Source organism: Primulina tabacum, chromosome 9 (genome assembly GCF_025594145.1).
Source record: "Primulina tabacum isolate GXHZ01 chromosome 9, ASM2559414v2, whole genome shotgun sequence".
In the NCBI taxonomy this organism is placed as follows: Eukaryota; Viridiplantae; Streptophyta; class Magnoliopsida; order Lamiales; family Gesneriaceae; genus Primulina; species Primulina tabacum.
The window spans coordinates 9,704,401-9,726,747 of record NC_134558.1 but is presented as its reverse complement, the minus strand read 5'-3'; the positions used below and the strand labels follow the sequence as shown (position 1 = coordinate 9,726,747).

At 39.0% G+C, this 22,347-nt stretch overlaps 2 protein-coding genes across 2 annotated transcripts; both read left to right on the top strand.

Moving 5' to 3' along the window:
- Positions 1-1,705: 1,705 nt before the first annotated feature.
- LOC142556916 (uncharacterized) lies at positions 1,706-3,721 on the top strand. Its single transcript, XM_075668407.1, has 3 exons — positions 1,706-1,917; positions 2,080-2,727; positions 2,815-3,721. The coding sequence occupies exons 1-3, from the start codon at positions 1,706-1,708 to the stop codon at positions 3,719-3,721; spliced, it is 1,767 nt and encodes a 588-aa protein (XP_075524522.1).
- A 1,641-nt stretch (positions 3,722-5,362) lies between these two features.
- Positions 5,363-5,815, top strand: LOC142556914 (uncharacterized). Its single transcript, XM_075668406.1, has one exon. The coding sequence runs from the start codon at positions 5,363-5,365 to the stop codon at positions 5,813-5,815; it is 453 nt and encodes a 150-aa protein (XP_075524521.1).
- The last annotated feature ends 16,532 nt before the right edge of the window (positions 5,816-22,347 follow it).

Below are 22,347 nucleotides of genomic sequence, written 5' to 3'. Positions count from 1 at the left end.
TCTCCAATTTTGTGGGTTTTGTGCTTAAAATCATGGCTTAGTTCCTAGTCGAATTTTTGTTTTATTAATGTTTTGATTATGGTGCGAGCGTATCCAGGTTTCGTTTTATGGCCATAATTTGTGGTATTTGTGGAACATGAGATTTCGTTGTATCGATTTGCCTACTTATTTTTGAAAGAGGTTTCGAAATTAGTTCCTAAATTAGTTAAAAGTCAATTGGATAGGATAAAGGCAAACCCACTCGGACTTGGTTGAAGATTCCGAAGTTATGCGTCGGAACTTGTGGGGTTGATGCAATTCTTGAAAGATTCAATGTAGAAGCTTCTGAATTATGTTTTGGGTCAAGCCTGATGGTTCTATTTCCTTCAAATGAATTTTTCAACTGCACTAATGTCAGATTTCTTTTACTAAGTCCTGCCACCGTGTAGGTTTTCTCCCTCTTGGTATAGGGTTTCTTTATTCCCCCAATCATTGTTTGCTGATCTGGGTGGCTATTCTTCTTTGACATGGATCTCGAGGAAGTTAAGAGATTGGTTAATGATTTTCAACACACAACACAGATTACAACCGAGGAAGCACTGATCCTACAGGATGATGATATTAGATGTGGTGAAAAACATATCGAAAACTGTTTGGTGGCTAAAATTTTGTCTCCAAAACTGATCAACAAGGAGGCTTTCAAAACTCATATGCCACGGATCCTTCAGGCTTCTAAACAGGTTGTGATTGGCTCATTGGGAGATAATCTCTTTTTACTTGATTTTAAATCTGTACAAGGTAAAAATAGGGCACTGAATGGGGGCCCTTAGAATCTGTTTCTTGATCTAGTATTATTCCGAGAACCACATGGTTTACAAAACCCTAGGAATTTAAACTTTGATGCAGTATCATTGTGGGTCCAATGTTATAACCTTCCGCTAGTTCTTATGAATAAAGAGACACTCGACAAGGTGGGTAATCAGATTGGGATTGTAGAAGAGATTGACACAAGAGCTAATGGCTTATCTATGGGCAGTTACGCACGGGTTCAAATCAGGGTGGATGGCACCAAACCTCTAAAGAAATTCATCTGTGTGTCGATACCCGCGGAGGCCGAGTCTATCATTGTTCCACTGGTGTATGAGCGACTTCCTGCTTTCTGCTATAATTGTGGTTGTTTGGGCCACTCTAATAGGGAGTGTGAGATACCATTGGCTGAGGATGGTAAATATCAGTTTGGAAGTTGGATGCGAGCGGATAACATAAGGGGTGGGGAGAAAAAGCGAGGCACATCTCCTACTATATCATATAGAAGCCATAATAGTTCTCCAACCCCAAGTTCAACTCGAAACACGAATGCTCATGCAGACATCTCACCTTCAGCAATTTACAAGGACAGTGATGAACTAAATACCGTTCATATCTGTGATGTATCTGTACCAGGTGGTCGTGCTATTGTATCGGAAACATTTGTCACCTCTCAAAGTGAGATTGAATTGGGGCATATAGGATCTAAGGCCGATAGGAAATGGAATAGACGGGCTAGGGAGAAAGGACATTCTTTGACAGAGTCGTTTCTCCTTGGAGGGTTGGATCGGGGCAATCAGCAGCAGTTGAGGTTGGCAGACTTGGAGAGCACCATTAACAAACGAAAGGTTGGAGTCTTCAATGACTGTCATATACCAGAACAAGCGACGGCGGCTGCCAAGCAGCCCCGCCGAAACCAATGAGTTGCATCTCTTGGAATGCTCGAGGGCTTGGGAACCAACGAGCATTCCGTGAACTTAAGCGACTACTCGCAGAAAGAAACCCAACCCTCCTGTTCTTATGTGAAACAAAAAGGAGGGACTCAAACTTCACATGGTGGAAAGATGTATTGGGATATTCTGGTATGTTTGTGGTTAATTGTGTTGGTAGAAGCGGAGGATTGGCATTACTGTGGAAATCGCCTTTTGACGTTACCATATATTCTTATACATTGGGACACATAGATTTTCTGGTACAAAATGACGAGAAATGATGGAGATTTACGGGTTTTTATGGTCACCCATAAACGCAACTTAGACATTCTTCATGGGCTCTCCTTCATCGGCTAAGCAGGGTACCGGAATTGCATGGTATTCCTTGGTTGGTAGGAGGAGATTTTAATGAAATAAGTTCCGATAGCGAGAAATTCGGGGGTAATAGAAGGCCTGCTGCTCAAACTAGAGCCTTTCGAGATACTCTTAGTGATTGTGGCCTGCAAGATCTTCACGGGAGTGGGGACCTTTTTACATGGGTAAATCGCCGATCCCCGGAACATATTATAATTGAAAGACTAGACCGCTTTGTTGCTAATTTTGAATGGCGACTGCTGTATCCAGTGGCAAAAGCTCAATCCCTTGATTTTTATCACTCGGATCATAGGCCGATCTTGCTTGAGTTGGGGAAGACAAATGACCAGTTAGTGCACAGGGGCCATGCGTTTCGTTTTGAGCCTCATTGGGTCACTAAGGAAGAATGCAAGGATATAGTGGAGCTTGGGTGGCAAAAATTAAACATTTCTTTGACCTTACAAGATCGGATCTTGAGCTGTAAGCAAGCCCTTCAAACATGGGCTGGTAACAGATTTCGAAATCTCCCTCGGAAACTAAAACACAAGAGGATGCAGCTTCATAACTTGAAAACTAGAGATAAGTGGATGGACAATGTGCAACAAATAAATTCTCTAGAGAAAGAGATAGAAATACTAGCACATAAAGAAGAGATGTACTGGAGGCAACGTAGTAGAATCAGTTGGTTGGCCCATGGTGACAGGAACTCGAAATATTTTCATTCTTGCGCATCATTTTGAAGGGACAAGAACCATATTCGGGGCTTGGTCTCAAGCCATGGGGATTGGTGTACTGAGGAAGCTCAAATGAGTTCAATTATTGAAGATTATTTCACCAATTTGTTTGCGTCGAATAATCCTACTCTGGAAGACAGAAGAAATATCCTTGATTGTGTCGAGCCGATTATTGACGAGCACATGAATTCTATACTGAATGCCTCCTTTTCAGCAGCAGAGATTAAGATGGCCTTATTTGATATGCATCCTGATAAAGCTCCGGGGAGTGACGGTATGTCTGTGTTCTTTTATCAAAAGTTCTGGAATTCGATTGGTGGGGAAGTAATTGAGGCAGTCCAAAGGATTCTAAATGATGGGCAACCACTTGATGCATGGAATGATACCATAGTCAATTTGATACCAAAAATTAAGTCTCCCATGACTATGAAAGATTTTCGTCCTATCAGCCTGTGTAATGTTTGCTATAATATTGTTGCTCGAACTCTCACAAACAGGCTTAGGCCGATCTTAAAGCAGACAGTGAATGATTTTCAGAGTGCTTTCATTCAGGATCGGCTCATCTCGGACAATATTATTCAGGGTTTCGAGACAATTCACTGGATTCGAAGCAGGAAGGGAGGACATAAAGGCTATGCAGCTTTAAAACTTGAGATGAGTAAGGCTTATGTTCGAGTTGAATGGAGCTTCTTGGAGGGCATCATGATCCAACTAGGCGTTTCGCATATCTGGGTTGAAAAGGTGATGAGATGTGTACGATCGGTTAAATATTCTTTTTGTGTGAATGGGGTGCTCAGTGGAGGTATTACACCTAGCAGAGACTACGACAGGGTGATCCGCTTTCTCCATACTTATTTGTATTGTGTGATCATGGTTTTTCATCGGCTATACTATACTTTGAAGCCCGAAATTTGATCAAAGGGGTGCGTATTGCTCCTACGTGCCCTTCGATTACTCATTTATTCTTTGCTGATGATAGTCTACTATTTTTTCAAGCAACCATGGAAAACTGTGCTGGTGTTCAACAATGTCTGGTTCTATATGAGAAAGCGTCGGGTCAATTACTTAACTTTGAAAAGTCATCGCTATCCTTTAGCCCGAACACTAGTGATGGTGTAGTGGAATCTATTAAAACTATGCTTGCTATTCCGGTGGTGCAGAATCAGGAGGTATATTTGGGCTTTCCAGTATTTTCAGCCCATAAGAAGAGACTTCAGTTTCGATATCTTGTGGAGAGGGTGACTAAACGTATGCAGGGATGGAAAAGGAAAATGTTCTCCATTGGAGGGAAAGAAACGTTGATAAAATCGGTGATCCAATCCATCCCATCCTATGCTATGTCTTGCTTCCATATCCCAACATCAATTTGCAAAGATATAGAACGGGAGTGCTCTAATTTTTGGTGGGGTGGGGATGAAGCCTCGAGGAGAATGCACTGGAAATCTTGGAAGATGCCTTGCCGGCCAAAGTGCTTGCGTGGAATGGGTTTTCGCTACCTCGAGACTTTTAACAAGGCTCTGTTGGCCAAACAAATTTTGCGTATTATTGCTAACCCCCATTCGTTGGTTGTTAAAGTCCTTAAAGCAAGATATTTCCGCCATGAGATATCATGGATGCCCATCTCGGAAGTAAGACATCTTATATATGGAGATCATTATTGTGGAGCCGACCTTTGTTGGAGAAAGGGCTGCATTGGCGTGTGGGAAATGGCCAGAAGATCGCTACATTTGCAGATAAATGGATTCCGGGTGTAGGTCTACAGAAAAACACCACACAAAACAATCTTATCTTCCCTACGGTGAGTACTCTTCTCAGACAAGGGAAATGGAACGAACAAGTGGTGAAGGAACAGTTCTCTCCTCATGTTGTGGCAGAAATCTTATCAATCCCTCTTAATGGCTTGGCAGGAGATGATATTAGGTACTGGTTTTTCGATCCAAAAGGCCAATACTCTGTAAGGGATGGCTATAAATTGGCTATTGGGCTCTATGACCTTCCTGCTACTTGTTCAGAAATTCGATTAAAGAATTGGTGGAAATTTTTGTGATCCTGTTTCAATCCCTCCGAAAGTCCGCATATTCTGGTGGCGTGCCTTACATCATATTATCCCTACTACAAGGAACCTGCAGGCTCACCATGTTCCTACAATTGAAGTATGCGCACTTTGTGGAGATTCGAGTGAGTCAACGAGCCATGCTCTATTCTCGTGCCAGGCTATCAGACACTGCTGGAAAGGAACTAAGTTTTGGCATATGCTAAAAGGAGTATGTAAGTTGGATGTTTTTTATATTGCTCTTTGTATGAGGGATAAGTTCAATCGAGAGGACTTTGAATTCTTTACCATACGAACTTATGCTATTTGGATGGAAAGAAATTGTATTATTCATAGTTCTGACGCTAGGACAAGTGTGGTTAATGTTGATTGGTGTGATAGCTTGCTATGTGCATATCATACAGCAAGAGCTTCGGTGATATCATCTGCCAATTTGCTTACACATCAACAATCACCAAAGTTTTGGACGGTACCACCAGTTGATCACTTGCGTCTGGATGTTGATGCGGCTTACAACATTAATTCAAACATTTATGCGATTGGGGGGTATTGTGCGGAATCATGAAGGGCAGCCTGTGTTAGCATTTGGAAAGCATATTATCAAACCACCATCTGTCACTGCCGCAGAACTCTTTGCCATTGAGGAAGGAATCCAAATGACACAAAATCATCCCTTAAGGATTCATCAACTTACTTCAGATTCTTTACTGGCAGTGCAAGCAATCACTTGCCCTAAAGTGGATCTCGGTTATAATGGAACTATTGTCACAAATATCAGACGCTTATTGGAAAGTCAGTCTCAGTTACAGTTGGATCACGTTATACGTACGGCTAATACTGTGTCACACTCTTTAGCTTCTTTTACTGTTTCCTCCTCTTCACCTTTTGTGTGGAAATTTGGGGAGTTCTCTAGTTGGCTAGTTAAGCTTATAATCACAGACCTCGTTTCGTCATGAATAATATTACAAGTTTTCTGTCAAAAAAAAAAAAAAAACTGCACTACTGTCCACTATTAAGAGCAGCATAAAAGATAAACTTTTTGAATTAGTTGATAAAAAATCATACATCGATCTCGATGATTTTGTTAGGTTGTATATTTTATTTTTATTGTTTGTAATTATGTTCCACCTAATGTTCTCCCCCGAACTTGGACGATTTTGATAGTTTCTTTGATTATGCTTGAGGTTGCCGCTTTTCGATTCTCGCATGAATAAATTTTGCAACATCATTGATATTAAAAAACGAGGCCTGCAAAGAAAACGTACATGAATGACTGCAAAATTGGGTCGCTGGTATTTTTTTCTGAGCAAAAATTTTATTAATTTAATTATTTACTAAACTTTATTGGTTGATATTTTTTGGGAGAATTGAAGATAAATTTCCAAATCAAAACATAAATTGTCATTAATTCTCTATATCCTAAAAACTTTGTTTAAACTCTCTAACTATAACGAAAATATCCTTATATTTATTATTTGTTTAAAACTGGACCAGAAATGATTCAAAGTAATAGGTTTTTAGAAATAGTCATGAATTTTTCTAAACTCTCCGGATATCATAGAGAGATCCAAAAGACGGTGCATAACTATGATAATCAACTATACTATGTATCACATAAAATTGTGGAGATCTTTGAAAAACAAGAAGAAATTCTTGAAAAATTATATGATATTCAAACTCTAGAACAACAACCAAATTCTAATAAAAAAAATCTCGAAAGAAAGGTTATCATTGTTCTTTGGTACTAAAGCCTTATTACACCAAAGAGGAAATGCCAAAGTAATATCAAACTTGTAACCGATGAAAAAAAGATCAATCTAATTAAAATTATCTCATAAAATAATTTAAGCTGATGACAACTATGGAGATGATTGATCTAGATCATCTACAAAGAACTTGCAGAGTTCATTGTAAATCTCAAGATTGTAGATCTAAAAATGAACACTACTGGAAGTAGTGAACAACCCTTAATTAGCAAATACAAGAATCATCAAGGGAAAATGTAGGATCCTATGACACAAACATGGGAGGAACCTGAAATGATTTCTAGGTTAGTGGTGAAGCAAACCTAGCAAGATCCAGGTCAAGGAGAAGTCAAATTCCCTTACATCAGACACCCTATGTGAAATATATTTTGGAACCTATACATCCTTACGGGTTTATTCTTAACATTAATGTTCCGGACTTCAAAAAATAGAAAAGATCTCATAGATGATTGGACATATGCTATAAAAATCGTTGCATAAACATTTGATCTGAACAAAGAATGATTCATTAAATTCTTAGAAATTAGTCTTAAAATTGCATGAGACGTGACTTCGTTAGAAACCTCAGAGTTAGTCAATCGGAGAATCTCTCAGTGAAATAGCCAAAATAATGACTACCCTATTTAAATCACAATTTATAGGGTAGGTTTTAACAGTCAAGACACATAGTACAAAAAGAAATATACTCATTCTCTGTGTAGTCTTAAATTACATGACATCTATTTAGTGGATGAATATATTATGTTATTAACTAAATATATATGAAATTCAGGGGTGAAAGAAAATCTAGTAATGTGATTTTATTCGCCAAATTTCAAGTCCCATGAAAGAAATGCTAATTGAGAAATATGTCCCGAGCAATTCAGATACTTTGACATGAAGGGTCTCTTTTCTCAAAAGAAAATTGACAGAATTGTAACGTAATGAAAATACTATTAGGATTTTTTTTTGTAAACTCATTTTCGAAAATATACATCTTTAAGCATGCATGCGATAAAAGTTGAACATTTCATATTTTAAAAATAAAAGTATTCAACTATCAGTAAAAACACTACAGTTAAAAATATGACGAACGTCAAATCCTAGACTGTCGAGCAAAATAATTCAAAAGCGAAGCATGCAAAATCTTAACAACCATCAACATATAAAACAAAAGCGTGTAAGAAAAATATCCAAATCACTCATATCTCATGAGCATGATGTGCGGAAAATACGGTCCTTGGGTTCGCGTGCGCACATCCAACTCTGCCTACTCAGTCTTCGGCACTTCCAATCTCCTGATCAATAGGCTCACCTGTATCATTCACACCTAATGATATAATGACTCAACACACTTGTAACGTTATAGCAAGTACATATATATAGCAGGCAAGAGTGAAAAGTACTGTAATAAAAATACATTTCATGATCTTTAAAGCGTAAACGTAAACATAATAAAGCATACGTGTCAAAGCAGGTCTCAACATATCAACATATACGTGTTCATCTCTTTTAATTGAATTCTATTCATTAGTTGTGACTTTCGTATCAGCTCTACAGTATCAGATCTATTCGATGGATCCATCTACGTATAACCGTGGTACCCGGCGGCGGTGACATCAGCGACAGTATTACACATCCACTGAGCCTTGGCCTTACAGCTCATCGTATACATATACATATTAGTCACAACCAACTCACTTCCTTCAAAACGTGTCATCATTTACATCACTTATAAAAATCATGCATATACGAATTTTTTTAAAAAAATCAAGCATGAAACATATTTTTCATTATTTCATAAAAATTCATATACATGATAACATAAACATTTAAAACATTTCAAAATCGTGTTTAGGGCGCTATTGCCAGGATTAAAAACTCGACCCGCATGCAAAATGACTGTTTTTCCCCCGAAAACCTTAATTGATCATTCTACCATTGGACCTCAAAATTTCTACTCGAAGCCTACCAAACTCATTAAAACACCTCAAAACATAATAATAAGAATTTCTCAGATGTAAACTCGAGCCCGTTCAAAACTTATATGATTCGTTTTAAAACATGGACTGGGTCCCGAATAAACCCGAAACTTGACCAAACTTTTCCAATTTTTTTACTACACTTTAAACACATACTACTAGTGTAGAACCCGAAAATCAGATTAATTATAAGTTATGCATAATTTCTATTATTTAAATTAAAAATGAATTTTTATGAATATATGAAGTGTTTTATTTATTTTAAAAGTAGATGTTTAGTTTTATCTTTTCAAGATAAATACGCGAGGCCGGGCCGAAGTTTGGAGATTAGAGATAAGACTAATAATAAGAAAGATATTCCTAAATTTAATTTAAGTGAAGAAATAATTTAATTTAAAGAAAAAGAATGTTTTAGGATTTATTAAATTAATTAGAGTTAAGTTATTGAATAAGTTCTTTAGGTTAATATTTAATCAAAGCTTAAATTAAAAGGTGTAAACAATTGATGATGAATTAATCTAGGTATAATATATATTCAAGAAAATAAACATAGTATTTAAATACTTAAATTTGAATCCATGCAAAACCATACAAGAGTTTATTATAAATTAATATGTTAATTCACTAAAATGTATAGTGGGTATTTAAAAACCTTAAATAATTAAAATGCAAGGTTCAAACCATAATATACCATGCAAAATTAAGAAGAAATCGGTCAAAATTTTAAACAAATTCAAATGTGTAACAAACCCCATTCAAATCATCACTAAATGATTTTTATAGTGTATTCATTTCCCACTTTTAAATTCCATAATAATAGGTAATACATGCACCATAATTCTCTTCAAAGCTCCTCAACCCCTCTATGCTAGCAAATAACGTGAATGACAACAAGAATAAGAGCAAAGAATCGGCCAGCCAAGAGAAGGAGAAGCATTTCAAATTCTTTCAACTTCTTGACTTGTAACCCCCAACTTAATGTATATTATGGCACCTTTAACACCTCCTATAACATTCCTCTTCATTGCCTAACAAACCTACACCCTCACCTTTGAAACATATCAGAAAACAGCAGCTGAAAATCGTGTAAGAACAGCAGAAACAAGAAGAGAAATCCAACTCCGACTCCGCCGCTCGTATTGGTCGTATTGGTTTGTTTTTCCTCAAAACAAATTCCAGGCATGTATATATTGTTTCTTTTCTCTTCAATCAAGTCCTATAGATATTTTTAAACCATTATATAACCATGATTCAAGCAAAAATCACGAAATTGACAGCAAGTTCCCAAGTAAAAATCTGCACAGATTTTCTCAACTCTTTTGGTTTCCAACTTCACGGTTTGAGATGTTTTGTTCATTACAGGGTGTTTCTTCGTTTCCAGGCACACATGACTACTTCTAGGAATGTTTTAGAGTGTCTTAGGGTGTTGTTGGTTCGTTGGTTTAAGTCCATACACTCAAGAGAAAGAATTGACAGCAACATTATTATGAGTTACAGATTTTGTGTCAAGGTTTCTGTCATTGAGTTGTTTAATGGGTGTGTTCGAATCTTGGCTGTCCTAGGGGCTGTAGCCAGGGTTGGAACCCTACCTTAAAATGTCAAGGACGTAACCAAATCATCCCTTCAAGGATTGGTTCACGGATCCATCGAAATTTCACCAAAACATCACAAGTACATTTCGGTTTCATCATTTTCTGTGTGAGTAACTTTCGGTTTTTGAGGTGTTGGATGGATTGTGGTTGGCTTCTAGCCCATAGCCATGGTTCATACAACTCTCCATCATGTCTAGATTGAGCCATGGTCGATCAAATGACCCTTGGAACGAGACAAGACAGTAAAATATTTCAATACAAAACACTCCACCACAAGGGATGCTCTCGGCTGGTATGCTGTGACTGTCCTAGGCGGTTGCTTGGGTGGTGGTTGGCTTTTAGCCCTTAGCCATGGTCCAAGCCATGCCTTAGGATGTTGGTAAGAGTCTTTGGTCGGTGGTTCAGGCCAATGGTCATTAAATTTTAGAGTTTACACCACAAATACACAAGCTGCTGCTGCTGTATTTTGACAGCAACTTTTAGTTTTGGTTTTGGTGCTTGTTTGAGTTCTTGGTTGGCTTTTAGCCCATGGCCTTGGACTGGACAGTACCTCAATGAGTTAGGAAAGTCATGTTTTTGGCCATTCGTGATTCGGTTAAGTTTAGAGGTCGTACGAGAATTTACGGTGCAATGTGCCAAAGTGACTCTCGAAAGAGCGTTTCATGATTTTGGCCTCCATCCACCCATTTTCGTGTTTTCCAGTCCTCAGGAGTATTTTTCAGTATGTTAGGGGTATTTTTAATCATGTTTAAACATCAGTTTAATGTTGGTTTGCTTTGGTACGAAGCCATGATTGAAAAATTAAGTTGTTGGTCATAATAGTCTCGTTTTTTGTTCTATTGATAAGTTTGGTCAAGATAAGAATATTTGCATGTGTCACATAATAGAATTAGGTTGCAGTAAGCCTGGGAGCGATCCAACTCATCGGGTAAAAAAAATAAGGATATAATTATATTACGTGCATAAAAATAAAAAATGTTTATTTTTGATATATATGCGATATGTCTTGTGGCCACCTTATGTTTATGGGCTTGGAAGTCGGTAGGCGCAACCGAGGACCTCTCCACCCGGTGACTTACGACCGTTTTATGATTATGTATGGGTACGGATATCCAGTCCAAGGGCTGTTGTGATCTCTACCGCCCAGTATACTGTGGTTTAGTCTGATCAGGTGCTCACGTTATGTTATGGGCCACTTGCTTAGAAACATTATCTCTACCAGAAAATTATGATATGATATGACAGAGCTCTATTGAGCAAAGTTTTTACGTATGATTTTCAGATGTGCACGTAGTTATACTTATTTATGATACGATTTTCACCATGCGCTTTACGATACCATATTTTTACGCTGCATGCGATTTTATGATATATTTACTTGTTATTCGCGATATATACATGTTGAGTCTTTAGATTCACTAGACTTGATTTTTGTAGGTATTGATGAGGTCGAGACTGCGGACGGAGACCAGTGAGCTATTTTGGGGCAGCAGTAGTAAACCTGAGGACCTCATGTTTTTTATGCACCTTTTATCGTTCAAACTAAATTTTATTCTGTTGGATTATTTTAAGTTGTTGTTGGAAACACAATGTTGATTTCCGCTGTTATTTTAAAGTTAAAATTATTTACATGTTTATTTTATAAATGAGGCAAGATAATTATTTCTTTAGAAAATTTTTTAATAATTCAGATAAAATACGAATACGAAATACGGGCCTTTACAGTTGGTATCAGAGCTTATGATCTTGTAAAGGGTTGTACTACTACTGCTCTCGAGAAGCTCATGAAGTCACGTCTTTGGTCTGTAAGTTTTACGTTTACGCATTTCGTTTAAATCATGAAATATTTTTGCATCATGATTGCATGAAATATTTTATGTCAAGATTACGATTATGCAGTATTTATTTAAATTTAAAGAAAATAGTGGAATTATGCATGTTGGTTACGTATGGGTTATAATTATGGAACAGCATGCCTCCTAGACACATTATTGATCGAACGGGAGGTGATGAGCATCGTCATGAGGACGATGAGAGAGATTTACCACCACCCCCTCCACAAGACATGAATGCCCAGATGCTAGCTGTGATGACTCAGTTCTTCGCACAGTTTGCGGGGAACAATGCAGTGGGAGCCAGACAGACGGGGCCGGAGGCTATCTATGAGCGGTTCATGAAGATGCGACCGAAGGAATTCTTAAGGACGTCAGATCCTATGGCTGCCGAGGGCTGGATTAAGTCCCTTGAGGTTATTTTCGAGTTCATGGGGCTCGAAGATGGAGATAGGGTTCGTTGTGCGACTTATCTGTTTGGAGAAGACGCTCGCCTGTGGTGGGAAGGAGCATCTGTAGCTTTGGATTTAGCTACTTTGAGCTGGACGCATTTCACAGAGGTATTCTACTCTAAATATTTTACTGAAGAGGTGCGTTCCAGGTTGACCACGGAGTTCATGACCCTGAGGCATGGAGACTTGACTGTTACGGAGTTCATCCGTAAGTTCGAGAGGGGATGTCATTTTGTACCCCTAATTGCTAATGATGCTGGAGCCAAATTGAGGCATTTTCTGAATGGTCTGCGGTCGATCTTGCGCCGTGATGTTAGGGTGGCTGGCCCTACTACCTATGATGTTGCTGTTTCAAGAGATCTAGCGGTAGAGCAAGACCAGAATGATATTGAGCGCGATCACCAGGGTAAACGACCATTTCAGGCACCACACCGCCCTCCTCAACAACAGCATCAGAATAAGAGACCTTTCCACGGTCCACCCAGGAACAGAGGGCCGCAGCAGCAACAGCAGGGACGAGCAGTCCCGAGGACAGTGGAGTACCCAGTTTGTGCCAAGTGCTCACGTCGTCATGCTGGGACTTGTATGAATGATTCGGGAAAGTGTTACAAATGTGGTAGTACTGACCACATATTGAAGAATTGCCCTCAGAAGAATCTGCCTACCCAAGGCAGAGTTTTTGCTCTCCATGCTGCGGAGACTAACCCGGAGACGATGCTCATGACATATATCCTAAATCTTTAAGTTGTATGTGAAGTTTAATGTTTTGGATTAAGATTTTGAACTTAGAATTTATGATATGATTGCATGTTCTAATCAGTGTTAGCTACGGGAATTTAGGTTAAAAGAACTTTGACCTTTGCATGTCTATAAGCATAGTTCTTGTAAAACTATTGGGTTTAGCATGATATTCCAATCTTTCAGGGAGAATCTTTATAGCCAGTTCAGCTACGAAAGCCTTGATAGATTCAGGGGCTATTCATTCATTTCAGAAACCTTTGCAAATTCTCTCAAGATCAAGACAATTGGGCTAGACATAGCGTATTCAGTAGCATTGCCTTCTGGAGAGGAGATGACAGCTACTAATGTGATCCGAGATATAGACCTTGAACTTCATGGTAATCTTGTGTATGCGGATCTTATCGTTCTGCCAACGCCAAAATTTGATATCATTCTGGGGATGGACTGGCTATTGAGGAACAGAGTTTTGAATGATTTCCAGTGGAGATCTGTTCTGGTCCGACCGCCTGGGATGGAACAATTCTTATTCGAACCAGACAGATATTTTAATTTACCGCGTATAATACCTTATGCCCAGGCTAGGAAACTCATGCATCGAGGGTGCCGAGCATTTTTAGCTACTCTTGTATCTGTTCCCGAGACGCCCAAACAGTCAGCATCCGATGTTCCTTTTGTCCGGGACTTTCTAGACGTTTTTCCTGATGACGTCTCTGGTTTACCACCGGTGCGAGAGGTGAAATTTTCTATTGAGCTTATGCCAGGTACCACACCGATATCGAAAGCACCATACAGATTAGCACCGACAGAGATGGCAGAACTCAAGAAACAGATTCAGGAACTTCTTGACAAGGAGTTCATTCGCCCGAGATTTTCGCCATGGGGCGCACCGGTCTTGTTTGTGAAAAAAAGGATGGTTCGATGAGGCTCTGCATTGATTACCGGGAGTTGAACAGAGTTACAGTGAAGAACAAATACCCACTCCCGAGGATTGAAGATTTATTTGATCAGTTGCAGGGAGCTTCAGTATTCTCCAAGATTGATCTGCGTTCTGGTTATCATCAGCTGAGAGTGAAAGACGCCGATGTTCTCAAGACTGCTTTCAGGACTCGTTATGGACACTTCGAGTTCCTTGTGATGTCGTTCGGGTTGACGAATGCGCCAGCGATCTTCATGGATCTCATGAATCGCGTATTTCAGCCATATCTTGATTAGTTCGTGATAGTATTCATAGATGATATTCTCATCTACTCAAAGAATCAAGAGGATCACAGCAGATATCTAACCACAGTACTGCAAACCTTGCAAAAGCACAAGTTATTCGCGAAGTTCAGTAAGTGCGAGTTCTGGTTAGAGAAGGTGGCGTTCTTAGGCCACGTCGTTTCTAGCAGCGGTATTGAGGTGGACTCGGCGAAAGTTGCAGGCAGTCAGAGATTGGGTTGTGCCGCAAAATGCATCAGAGATCCGTAGTTTCCTTGGGCTAGCAGGATACTATCGGAAGTTTATTCAGGGATTCTCTTCCATCGCAGTTCCACTCACGTCATTGACGAAGAAGAATGTTAAGTATGTGGAGCGAGGAATGTCAGAAGAGCTTCGATACATTGAAGCAAGCTCTTATTTCAGTGCCAGTATTGGCCATGCCTTCAGGACCCGGAGATTTTGTTTTATATATCGATGCTTCGAAACTCGGGTAAGGCGCAGTATTGATTCAGCATGGAAAGGTGATAGCATATGCTTCTCGTCAGTTGAAGATTCATGAGAAGAATTATCCTACCCATGATCTAGAGTTGGCAGCCGTAGTATTTTCATTGAAGATTTGGAGGCATTATTTGTACAGAGAGAAGTGCCAGATCTTTACCGACCACACAAGTCTCAAATACTTCTTTACACAGAAAGAGTTGAATATGCGGCAGAGACGTTGGTTGGAGCTAGTGAAGTATTATGACTGTGACATTAGCTATCATCCTGGTAAATCTAATGTAGTTGCGGATGCGTTGAGCAGGAAAGTTGCAGTGATGGCTCATTTGGTGGTTTCGAGACCTCTTCAGTCTGAGATGCAGAGGTTTGATCTAGAGACATATCCTCGAGGTAGAGTTCCTTGTCTATCTACTTTGACGATTCAATCTTCTCTTTTAGACCATATTCGCAGTGGACAGTTAGCAGACGAGCAGTTGGTAAAGTGGAGGCAGAGAGATGAGGCCAAGGACAGTATCTTGTATACAGTTAGAGACGGTATTGTGAGATATCGAGACAGAATGTGGGTTCCAAGCGGCGATTCTATTCGATAGGATATCTTATCTGAGGCCCATGTGTCGCCGTACTCTATTCATCCAGGGAGTACGAAGATGTACAAAGATCTACAATTATTATATTGGTGGCCCGGAATGAAGATGGATATCCGAAGTTTTGTATCCGAGTGTCTGACGTGTCAGCTAGTGAAAGCGGAACATCAGAGACCAGCAGGTATGCTCAAGCCTCTTCCTATTCCCGAATGGAAGTGGGAGAATGTCACTATAGACTTCGTTGTCGGTCTACCGAAGTCAGTCAGAGGGTCGAATGCTATATGGGTGATCGTTGATCGTCTTACGAAATCAGCTCATTTTTTGCCTATTAAGACGACTTTCTCCATAATCCAGTATGCAGAGTTATATATCCGGAAGATCGTTAGACTTCGTGGTATTCCCGTTTCTATAGTGTCTGACCGAGATCCTAGATTCACTTTCTCATTTTGGAAGAGTCTACATTCAGCTATGGGTACGAAGTTGTTGTTTAGCATAGCTTTCCACCCACAGACAAATGGTCAGTCCGAGAGAGTTATCCAGATTTTGGAGGATCTTCTTCGTGCATGTGTTCTTGATTTCTCCGGGAGTTGGGAATCAAAGTTACCGTTGGTGGAGTTTACCTATAACAACAGTTTTCAGTCGTCTATAGATATGGCTCCTTATGAAGCACTGTACGGTCGTAAGAGTAGATCGCCTATTCATTGGGATGAAGTAGGGGAGAGAGCAGAATTGGGTCCGGAGATTGTGCAGCAGGCTGCTGATGTAGTAGTAAAGATCCGTGATAGGATGAGGACTGCTCAGAGTAGACAGAAGAGTTATGCGGATCAGAGAAGGAGAGATTTATAGTTTGCTGTTGGTGACCATGTTTTCGTGAAGATTGCACCGATGAAAGGTGTCATGCGGTTCGGGAAGAAAGGAAAGCTCAGTCCGAGATTCATTGGACCATTTGAGATCCTCGACAGAGTTGGGACATTAGCTTATCGTGTTGCTCTTCCGCCGAATCTGGCCGGAGTACACAACGTGTTTCACGTCTCCATGTTGAGGAAGTATATGGCGAATCCATCGAATGTCTTGAACTTTGAACCGTTGCAGCTCACTCCGAACTTGTCTTATGAGGAAAGACCAGTACAAATTTTAGACAGACAGGAGAAAAAGCTTCGGAACAAGCTGGTCAAGTTAGTGAAAGTCAAATGGCTCAATCATTCAGAGGAGAAAGCTACGTGGGAATCTGAGCCGAAGATGAGGAGTCGTTATCCCGAGTTATTCGTTAGGTTTTAATTTCGGGGACGAAATTCCTTTAAGGGGGTAGAGTTGTAGAACCCGAAAATCAGATTACGTATAAGTCATGCATAATTTCTATTATTTAAATTAAAAATGAATTTTTATGAATATATGAAGTGTTTTATTTATTTTAAAAGTAGATGTTTAGTTTTATCTTTTCATGATAAATACGCGAGGCCGGGCCGGAGTTTGGAGATTAGAGATAAGACTAATAATAAGAAAGATATTCCTAAATTTAATTTAAGTCAAGGAATAATTTAATTTAAAGAAAAAGAATGTTTTAGGATTTATTAAATTAATTAGAGTTAAGTTATTAAATAAGTTCTTTAGGTTAATATTTAATCAAAGCTTAAATTAAAAGGTGTAAACAATTGATGATGAATTAATCTAGGTATAATATATATTCAAGAAAATAAACATGTTATTTAAATACTTAAATTTGAATCCATGCAAAACTATACAAGAGTTTATTATAAATTAATATGTTAATTCACTAAAATGTATAGTGGGTATTTAAAAACCTTAAATAATTAAAATGCAAGGTCTAAACCATAACATACCATGCAAAATTAAGAAGAAATCGGTCAACATTTTAAACAAATTCAAATGTGTAACAAACCTCATTCAAATCATCACTAAATGATTTTTATAGTGTATTCATTTCCCACTTTTAAATTCCATAATAATGGATAATACATGCACCATAATTCTCTTCAAAGCTCCTCAACCCCTCTATGCTAGCAAATAACGTGAATGACAACAAGAATAAGAGCAAAGAATCGGCCAGCCAAGAGAAGGAGAAGCATTTCAAATTCTTTCAACTTCTTGACTTGTAACCCCCAACTTAATGTATATTATGGCACCTTTAACACCTCCTATAACATTCCTCTTCATTGCCTAACAAACCTACACCCTCACCTTCGAAACATATCAGAAAACAGCAGCTGCAAATCGTGTAAGAACAGCAGAAACAAGAAGAGAAATCCAACTCCGACTCCGCCGCTCGTATTGGTCGTATTGGTTTGTTTTTCCTCAAAAAAAATTCCAGGCATGTATATATTGTTTCTTTTCTCTTCAATCAAGTCCTATAGATATTTTTAAACCATTATATATCCATGATTCAAGCAAAAATCACGAAATTGACAGCAAGTTCCCAAGTAAAAATCTGCACAGATTTTCTCAACTCTTTTGGTTTCCAACTTCACGGTTTGAGATGTTTTGTTGATTACAGGGTGTTTCTTCGTTTCCAGGCACACATGACTACTTCTAGGAATGTTTTAGAGTGTCTTAGGGTGTTGTTGGTTCGTTGGTTTAAGTCCATACACTCAAGAGAAAGAATTGACAGCAACATTATTATGAGTTACAGATTTTGTGTCAAGGTTTCTGTCATTGAGTTGTTTAATGGGTGTGTTCGAATCTTGGCTGTCCTAGGGGCTGTAGCCAGGGTTGGAACCCTACCTTAAAATGTCAAGGACGTAACCAAATCATCCCTTCAAGGATTGGTTCACGGATCCATCGAAATTTCACCAAAACATCACAAGTACATTTCGGTTTCATCATTTTCTGTGTGAGTAACTTTCGGTTTTTGAGGTGTTGGATGGATTGTGGTTGGCTTCTAGCCCATAGCCATGGTTCATACAACTCTCCATCATGTCTAGATTGAGCCATGGTCGATCAAATGACCCTTGGAACGAGACAAGACAGTAAAATATTTCAATACAAAACACTCCACCACAAGGGATGCTCTCGGCTGGTATGCTGTGACTGTCCTAGGCGGTTGCTTGGGTGGTGGTTGGCTTTTAGCCCTTAGCCATGGTCCAAGCCATGCCTTAGGATGTTGTTAAGAGTCTTTGGTCGGTGGTTCAGGCCAATGGTCATTAAATTTCAGAGTTTACACCACAAATACACAAGCTGCTGCTGCTGTATTTTGACAGCAACTTTTAGTTTTGGTTTTGGTGCTTGTTTGAGTTCTTGGTTGGCTTTTAGCCCATGGCCTTGGACTGGACAGTACCTCAATGAGTTAGGAAAGTCATTTTTTTGGCCATTTGTGATTCGGTTAAGTTTAGAGGTCGTACGAGAATTTACGGTGCAATGTGCCAAAGTGACTCTCGAAAGAGCGTTTCATGATTTTGGCCTCCATCCACCCATTTTCGTGTTTTCCAGTCCTCAGGAGTATTTTTCAGTATGTTAGGGGTATTTTTAATCATGTTTAAACGTCGGTTTAATGTTGGTTTGCTTTGGTACGAAGCCATGATTGAAAAATTAAGTTGTTGGTCATAATAGTCTCGTTTTTTGTTCTATTGATAAGTTTGGTCAAGATAAGAATATTTGCATGTGTCACATAATAGAATTAGGTTGCAGTAAGCCTGGGAGCGATCCAACTCATCGGGTAAAAAAAATAAGGATATAATTATATTACGTGCATAAAAATAAAAAATGTATTTTTGATATATATGCGATATGTCTTGTGGCCACCTTATGTTTATGGGTTTGGAAGTCGGTAGGCGCAACCGAGGACCTCTCCACCCGGTGACTTACGACCGGTTTATGATTATGTATGGGTACGGATATCCAGTCCAAGGGCTGTTGTGATCTCTACCGCCCAGTATACTGTGGTTTAGTCTGATCAGGTGCTCACGTTATGTTATGGGCCACTTGCTTAGAAACATTATCTCTACCAGAAAATTATGATATGATATGACAGAGCTCTATTGAGCAAAGTTTTTACGTATGATTTTCAGATGTGCACGTAGTTATAATTATTTATGATACGATTTTCACCATGCGCTTTACGATACCATATTTTTACGCTGCATGCGATTTATGATATATTTACTTGTTATTCGCGATATATACATTAGACTCACTAGACTTGATTGTTGTAGGTATTGATGAGGTCGAGACTGGACAGTACCTCAATGAGTTAGGAAAGTCATGTTTTTGGCCGTTTGTGATTCGGTTAAGTTTAGAGGTCATACGAGAATTTACGGTGCAATGTGCCAAAGTGACTCTCGAAAGAGCGTTTCATGATTTTGGCCTCCATCCACCCATTTTCGTGTTTTCCAGTCCTCAGCAGTATTTTCCAGTATGTTAGGGGTATTTTAATCATGTTTAAACGTCGGTTTAATGTTGGTTCGCTTTGGTACGAAGCCATGATTGAAAAATTAAGTTGTTGGTCATAATAGTCTCGTTTTTGGTTCTATTGATAAGTTTGGTCAAGATAAGAATATTTGCATGTGTCACATAATAGAATTAGGTTGCAGTAAGCCTGGGAGCGATCTAACTCATCCGGTAAAAAAAATAAGGTTATAATTATATTACCTGCATAAAAATATAAAATGTTTATTTTTGAGATATATACGATATGTCTTGTGGCCACCTTATGTTTATGGGTTTGGAAGTCGGTAGGCGCAACCGAGGACCTCTCCACCCGGTGACTTACGACCGGTTTACGATTATGTATGGGTATGGATATCCAGTCCAAGGGCTGTGGTGATCTCTACTGCCCAGTATACTGTGGTTTAGTCTGATCAGGCGCTCACGTTATGTTATGGGCCACTTGCTTAGAAACATTATCTCTACCAGAAAATTATGATATGATATGACAGAGCTCTATTGAGCAAAGTTTTTACGTATGATTTTCAGATGTGCACGTAGTTATAATTATTTATGATACGATTTTCACCATGCGCTTTACGATACCATATTTTTACGCTGCATGCGATTTATGATATATTTACTTGTTATTCGCGATATATACATGTTGAGTCTTTAGACTCACTAGACTTGATTGTTGTAGGTATTGATGAGGTCGAGACTGCGGACGGAGACCAATGAGCTATTTTGGGGCAGCAGTAGTAAACCCGAGGACCTCATGTTTTTTATGCACCTTTTATCGTTCAAACTAAATTTTATTTTGTTGGATTATTTTAAGTTGTTGTTGGAAACACAATGTTGACTTCCGCTGTTATTTTAAAGTTAAAATTATTTACATGTTTATTTTATAAATGAGGCAAGATAATTATTTCTTTAGAAAATTTTTTAATAATTCAGCTAAAATACGAATACGAAATTCGGACCTTTACAACCAGCCCCTAATTAACCTATACCAGACCAATTAGGACCCTCATAAGCCGCTGAAACCTTGCTGGAATTTTTCCTACTCTTGCCAACTACAAAACCCTAGCGCTTCAAGCCACAAACCTTCAACTTTGGCCCACACTAAGCCGGACCGACTTCGAACCAGCATACCCAAGGCCGAGACCGAGCCTAGGACCCATTCTCTTGACCACTCACCCGAGGCTACAGCCCCATTCAGTCGACTTCACGTGCATGACCCGAGGTGCTCTCCCCGCGCGCTTACTAGCCTCCAAGCCTTTCGATCCTATCCTAGACTGATACAACCATGCTCTAGCCATTATGGACTACGGCTTGGAACCTCTAGGGTCTGCACCACAGTCCCGATCATCCCCTTGCATGGCCGCTTCAACCCCTTACCCGATCTAGCCCTAGCTTCCCTCCACAAGCAAGGTCCGATCTGTTATTCTCTTAGCCATGACTCGACATGCACTCGACCCTTCTACCTCCTAGACCTCGATGTGTCCAGCCCCATAGGACCTAGGTACAACAGCCCCTTACACCATAATCTAGAAAACTTGAGTTGTATGAAAAACATGTGGATTTCATGACAAACCGAATGTGTAAACTTTTTAACATGCAAATTCTATGAAATCTTCATACGCGGCACACACATCAGCATATATACAGCATGAATGATGATAAGAATAAAGATACACGGCGTGCCTGAAAATTTACGTGCTCGAAAACTTGAAGACCTTTGCGTAGAACGTGCACCGGAGAGGCGGTAGATGAATTTTCTTGAAAGTTTTGAGAGATTTTCGATTTGGCTACTGAAAACCCTACGAATTGGTGCTGCTGAAGAGAGGGAAGGGGGCGGCATGACTTAGCTAGGTTTAGATTAGGTTAAGGGTTTAGTTTATTAGGTTTAAGTCATAATATAATGCATCAATGAGCCTAATATTAAAATTAGAGGGATTGAAAGGGTTTTGGGCCCATTAAGCATTAAAATAAACTCATCAAGCCTAATAAAACTCTTGAAAAATAATTCGTTTAGATAAATTTTTGAAAATATTGTCCGAACCCTCAAAAAATCTCTCGATTCGATAAAATTTGAGTACCAGTTAAAAACATGTCTTGACCAGTAAAAATACCCAAACAAGGTCCATATTCAAAAATTACCTTTAAATAACCCTTATATAAAATAACTAAAATTAATTATTTAATAAAAATATTTTTCTTGATTATCCCCGGTCTCCGTTACTCGTTCGAGTGCGAAATGCAACTTAAAACCCTAATACATGAAACTTTAAAATACCCATGAAATAACACCTATCCATGCAATATTAATGCATTAAAATGCATAAAAATCATTAAAAACATATTTTAAATAAAGCCCTAGATTGTATGCAGTCGGGTTACGTAGTTCGAAATTCCTAAATCTTACAAGAATCATGTAACATGATAGCGTTACAAAAGAATTACAAACAATCAAGATATATTAATA

Excerpts from the sequence above, each read along its gene's own strand:
- LOC142556916 (XM_075668407.1), top strand. The coding sequence starts at position 1,706 with ATGAGTTGCATCTCTTGGAATGCTCGAGGGCTTGGGAACCAACGAGCA. Across the intron at positions 1,918-2,079 it reads AGCGGAGGATTGGCATTACT|GGTACCGGAATTGCATGGTA; the intron begins GTGGAAATCGCC and ends TCGGCTAAGCAG. Across the intron at positions 2,728-2,814 it reads CTAGCACATAAAGAAGAGAT|GGACAAGAACCATATTCGGG; the intron begins GTACTGGAGGCA and ends ATCATTTTGAAG.
- LOC142556914 (XM_075668406.1), top strand. The coding sequence starts at position 5,363 with ATGCGGCTTACAACATTAATTCAAACATTTATGCGATTGGGGGGTATT.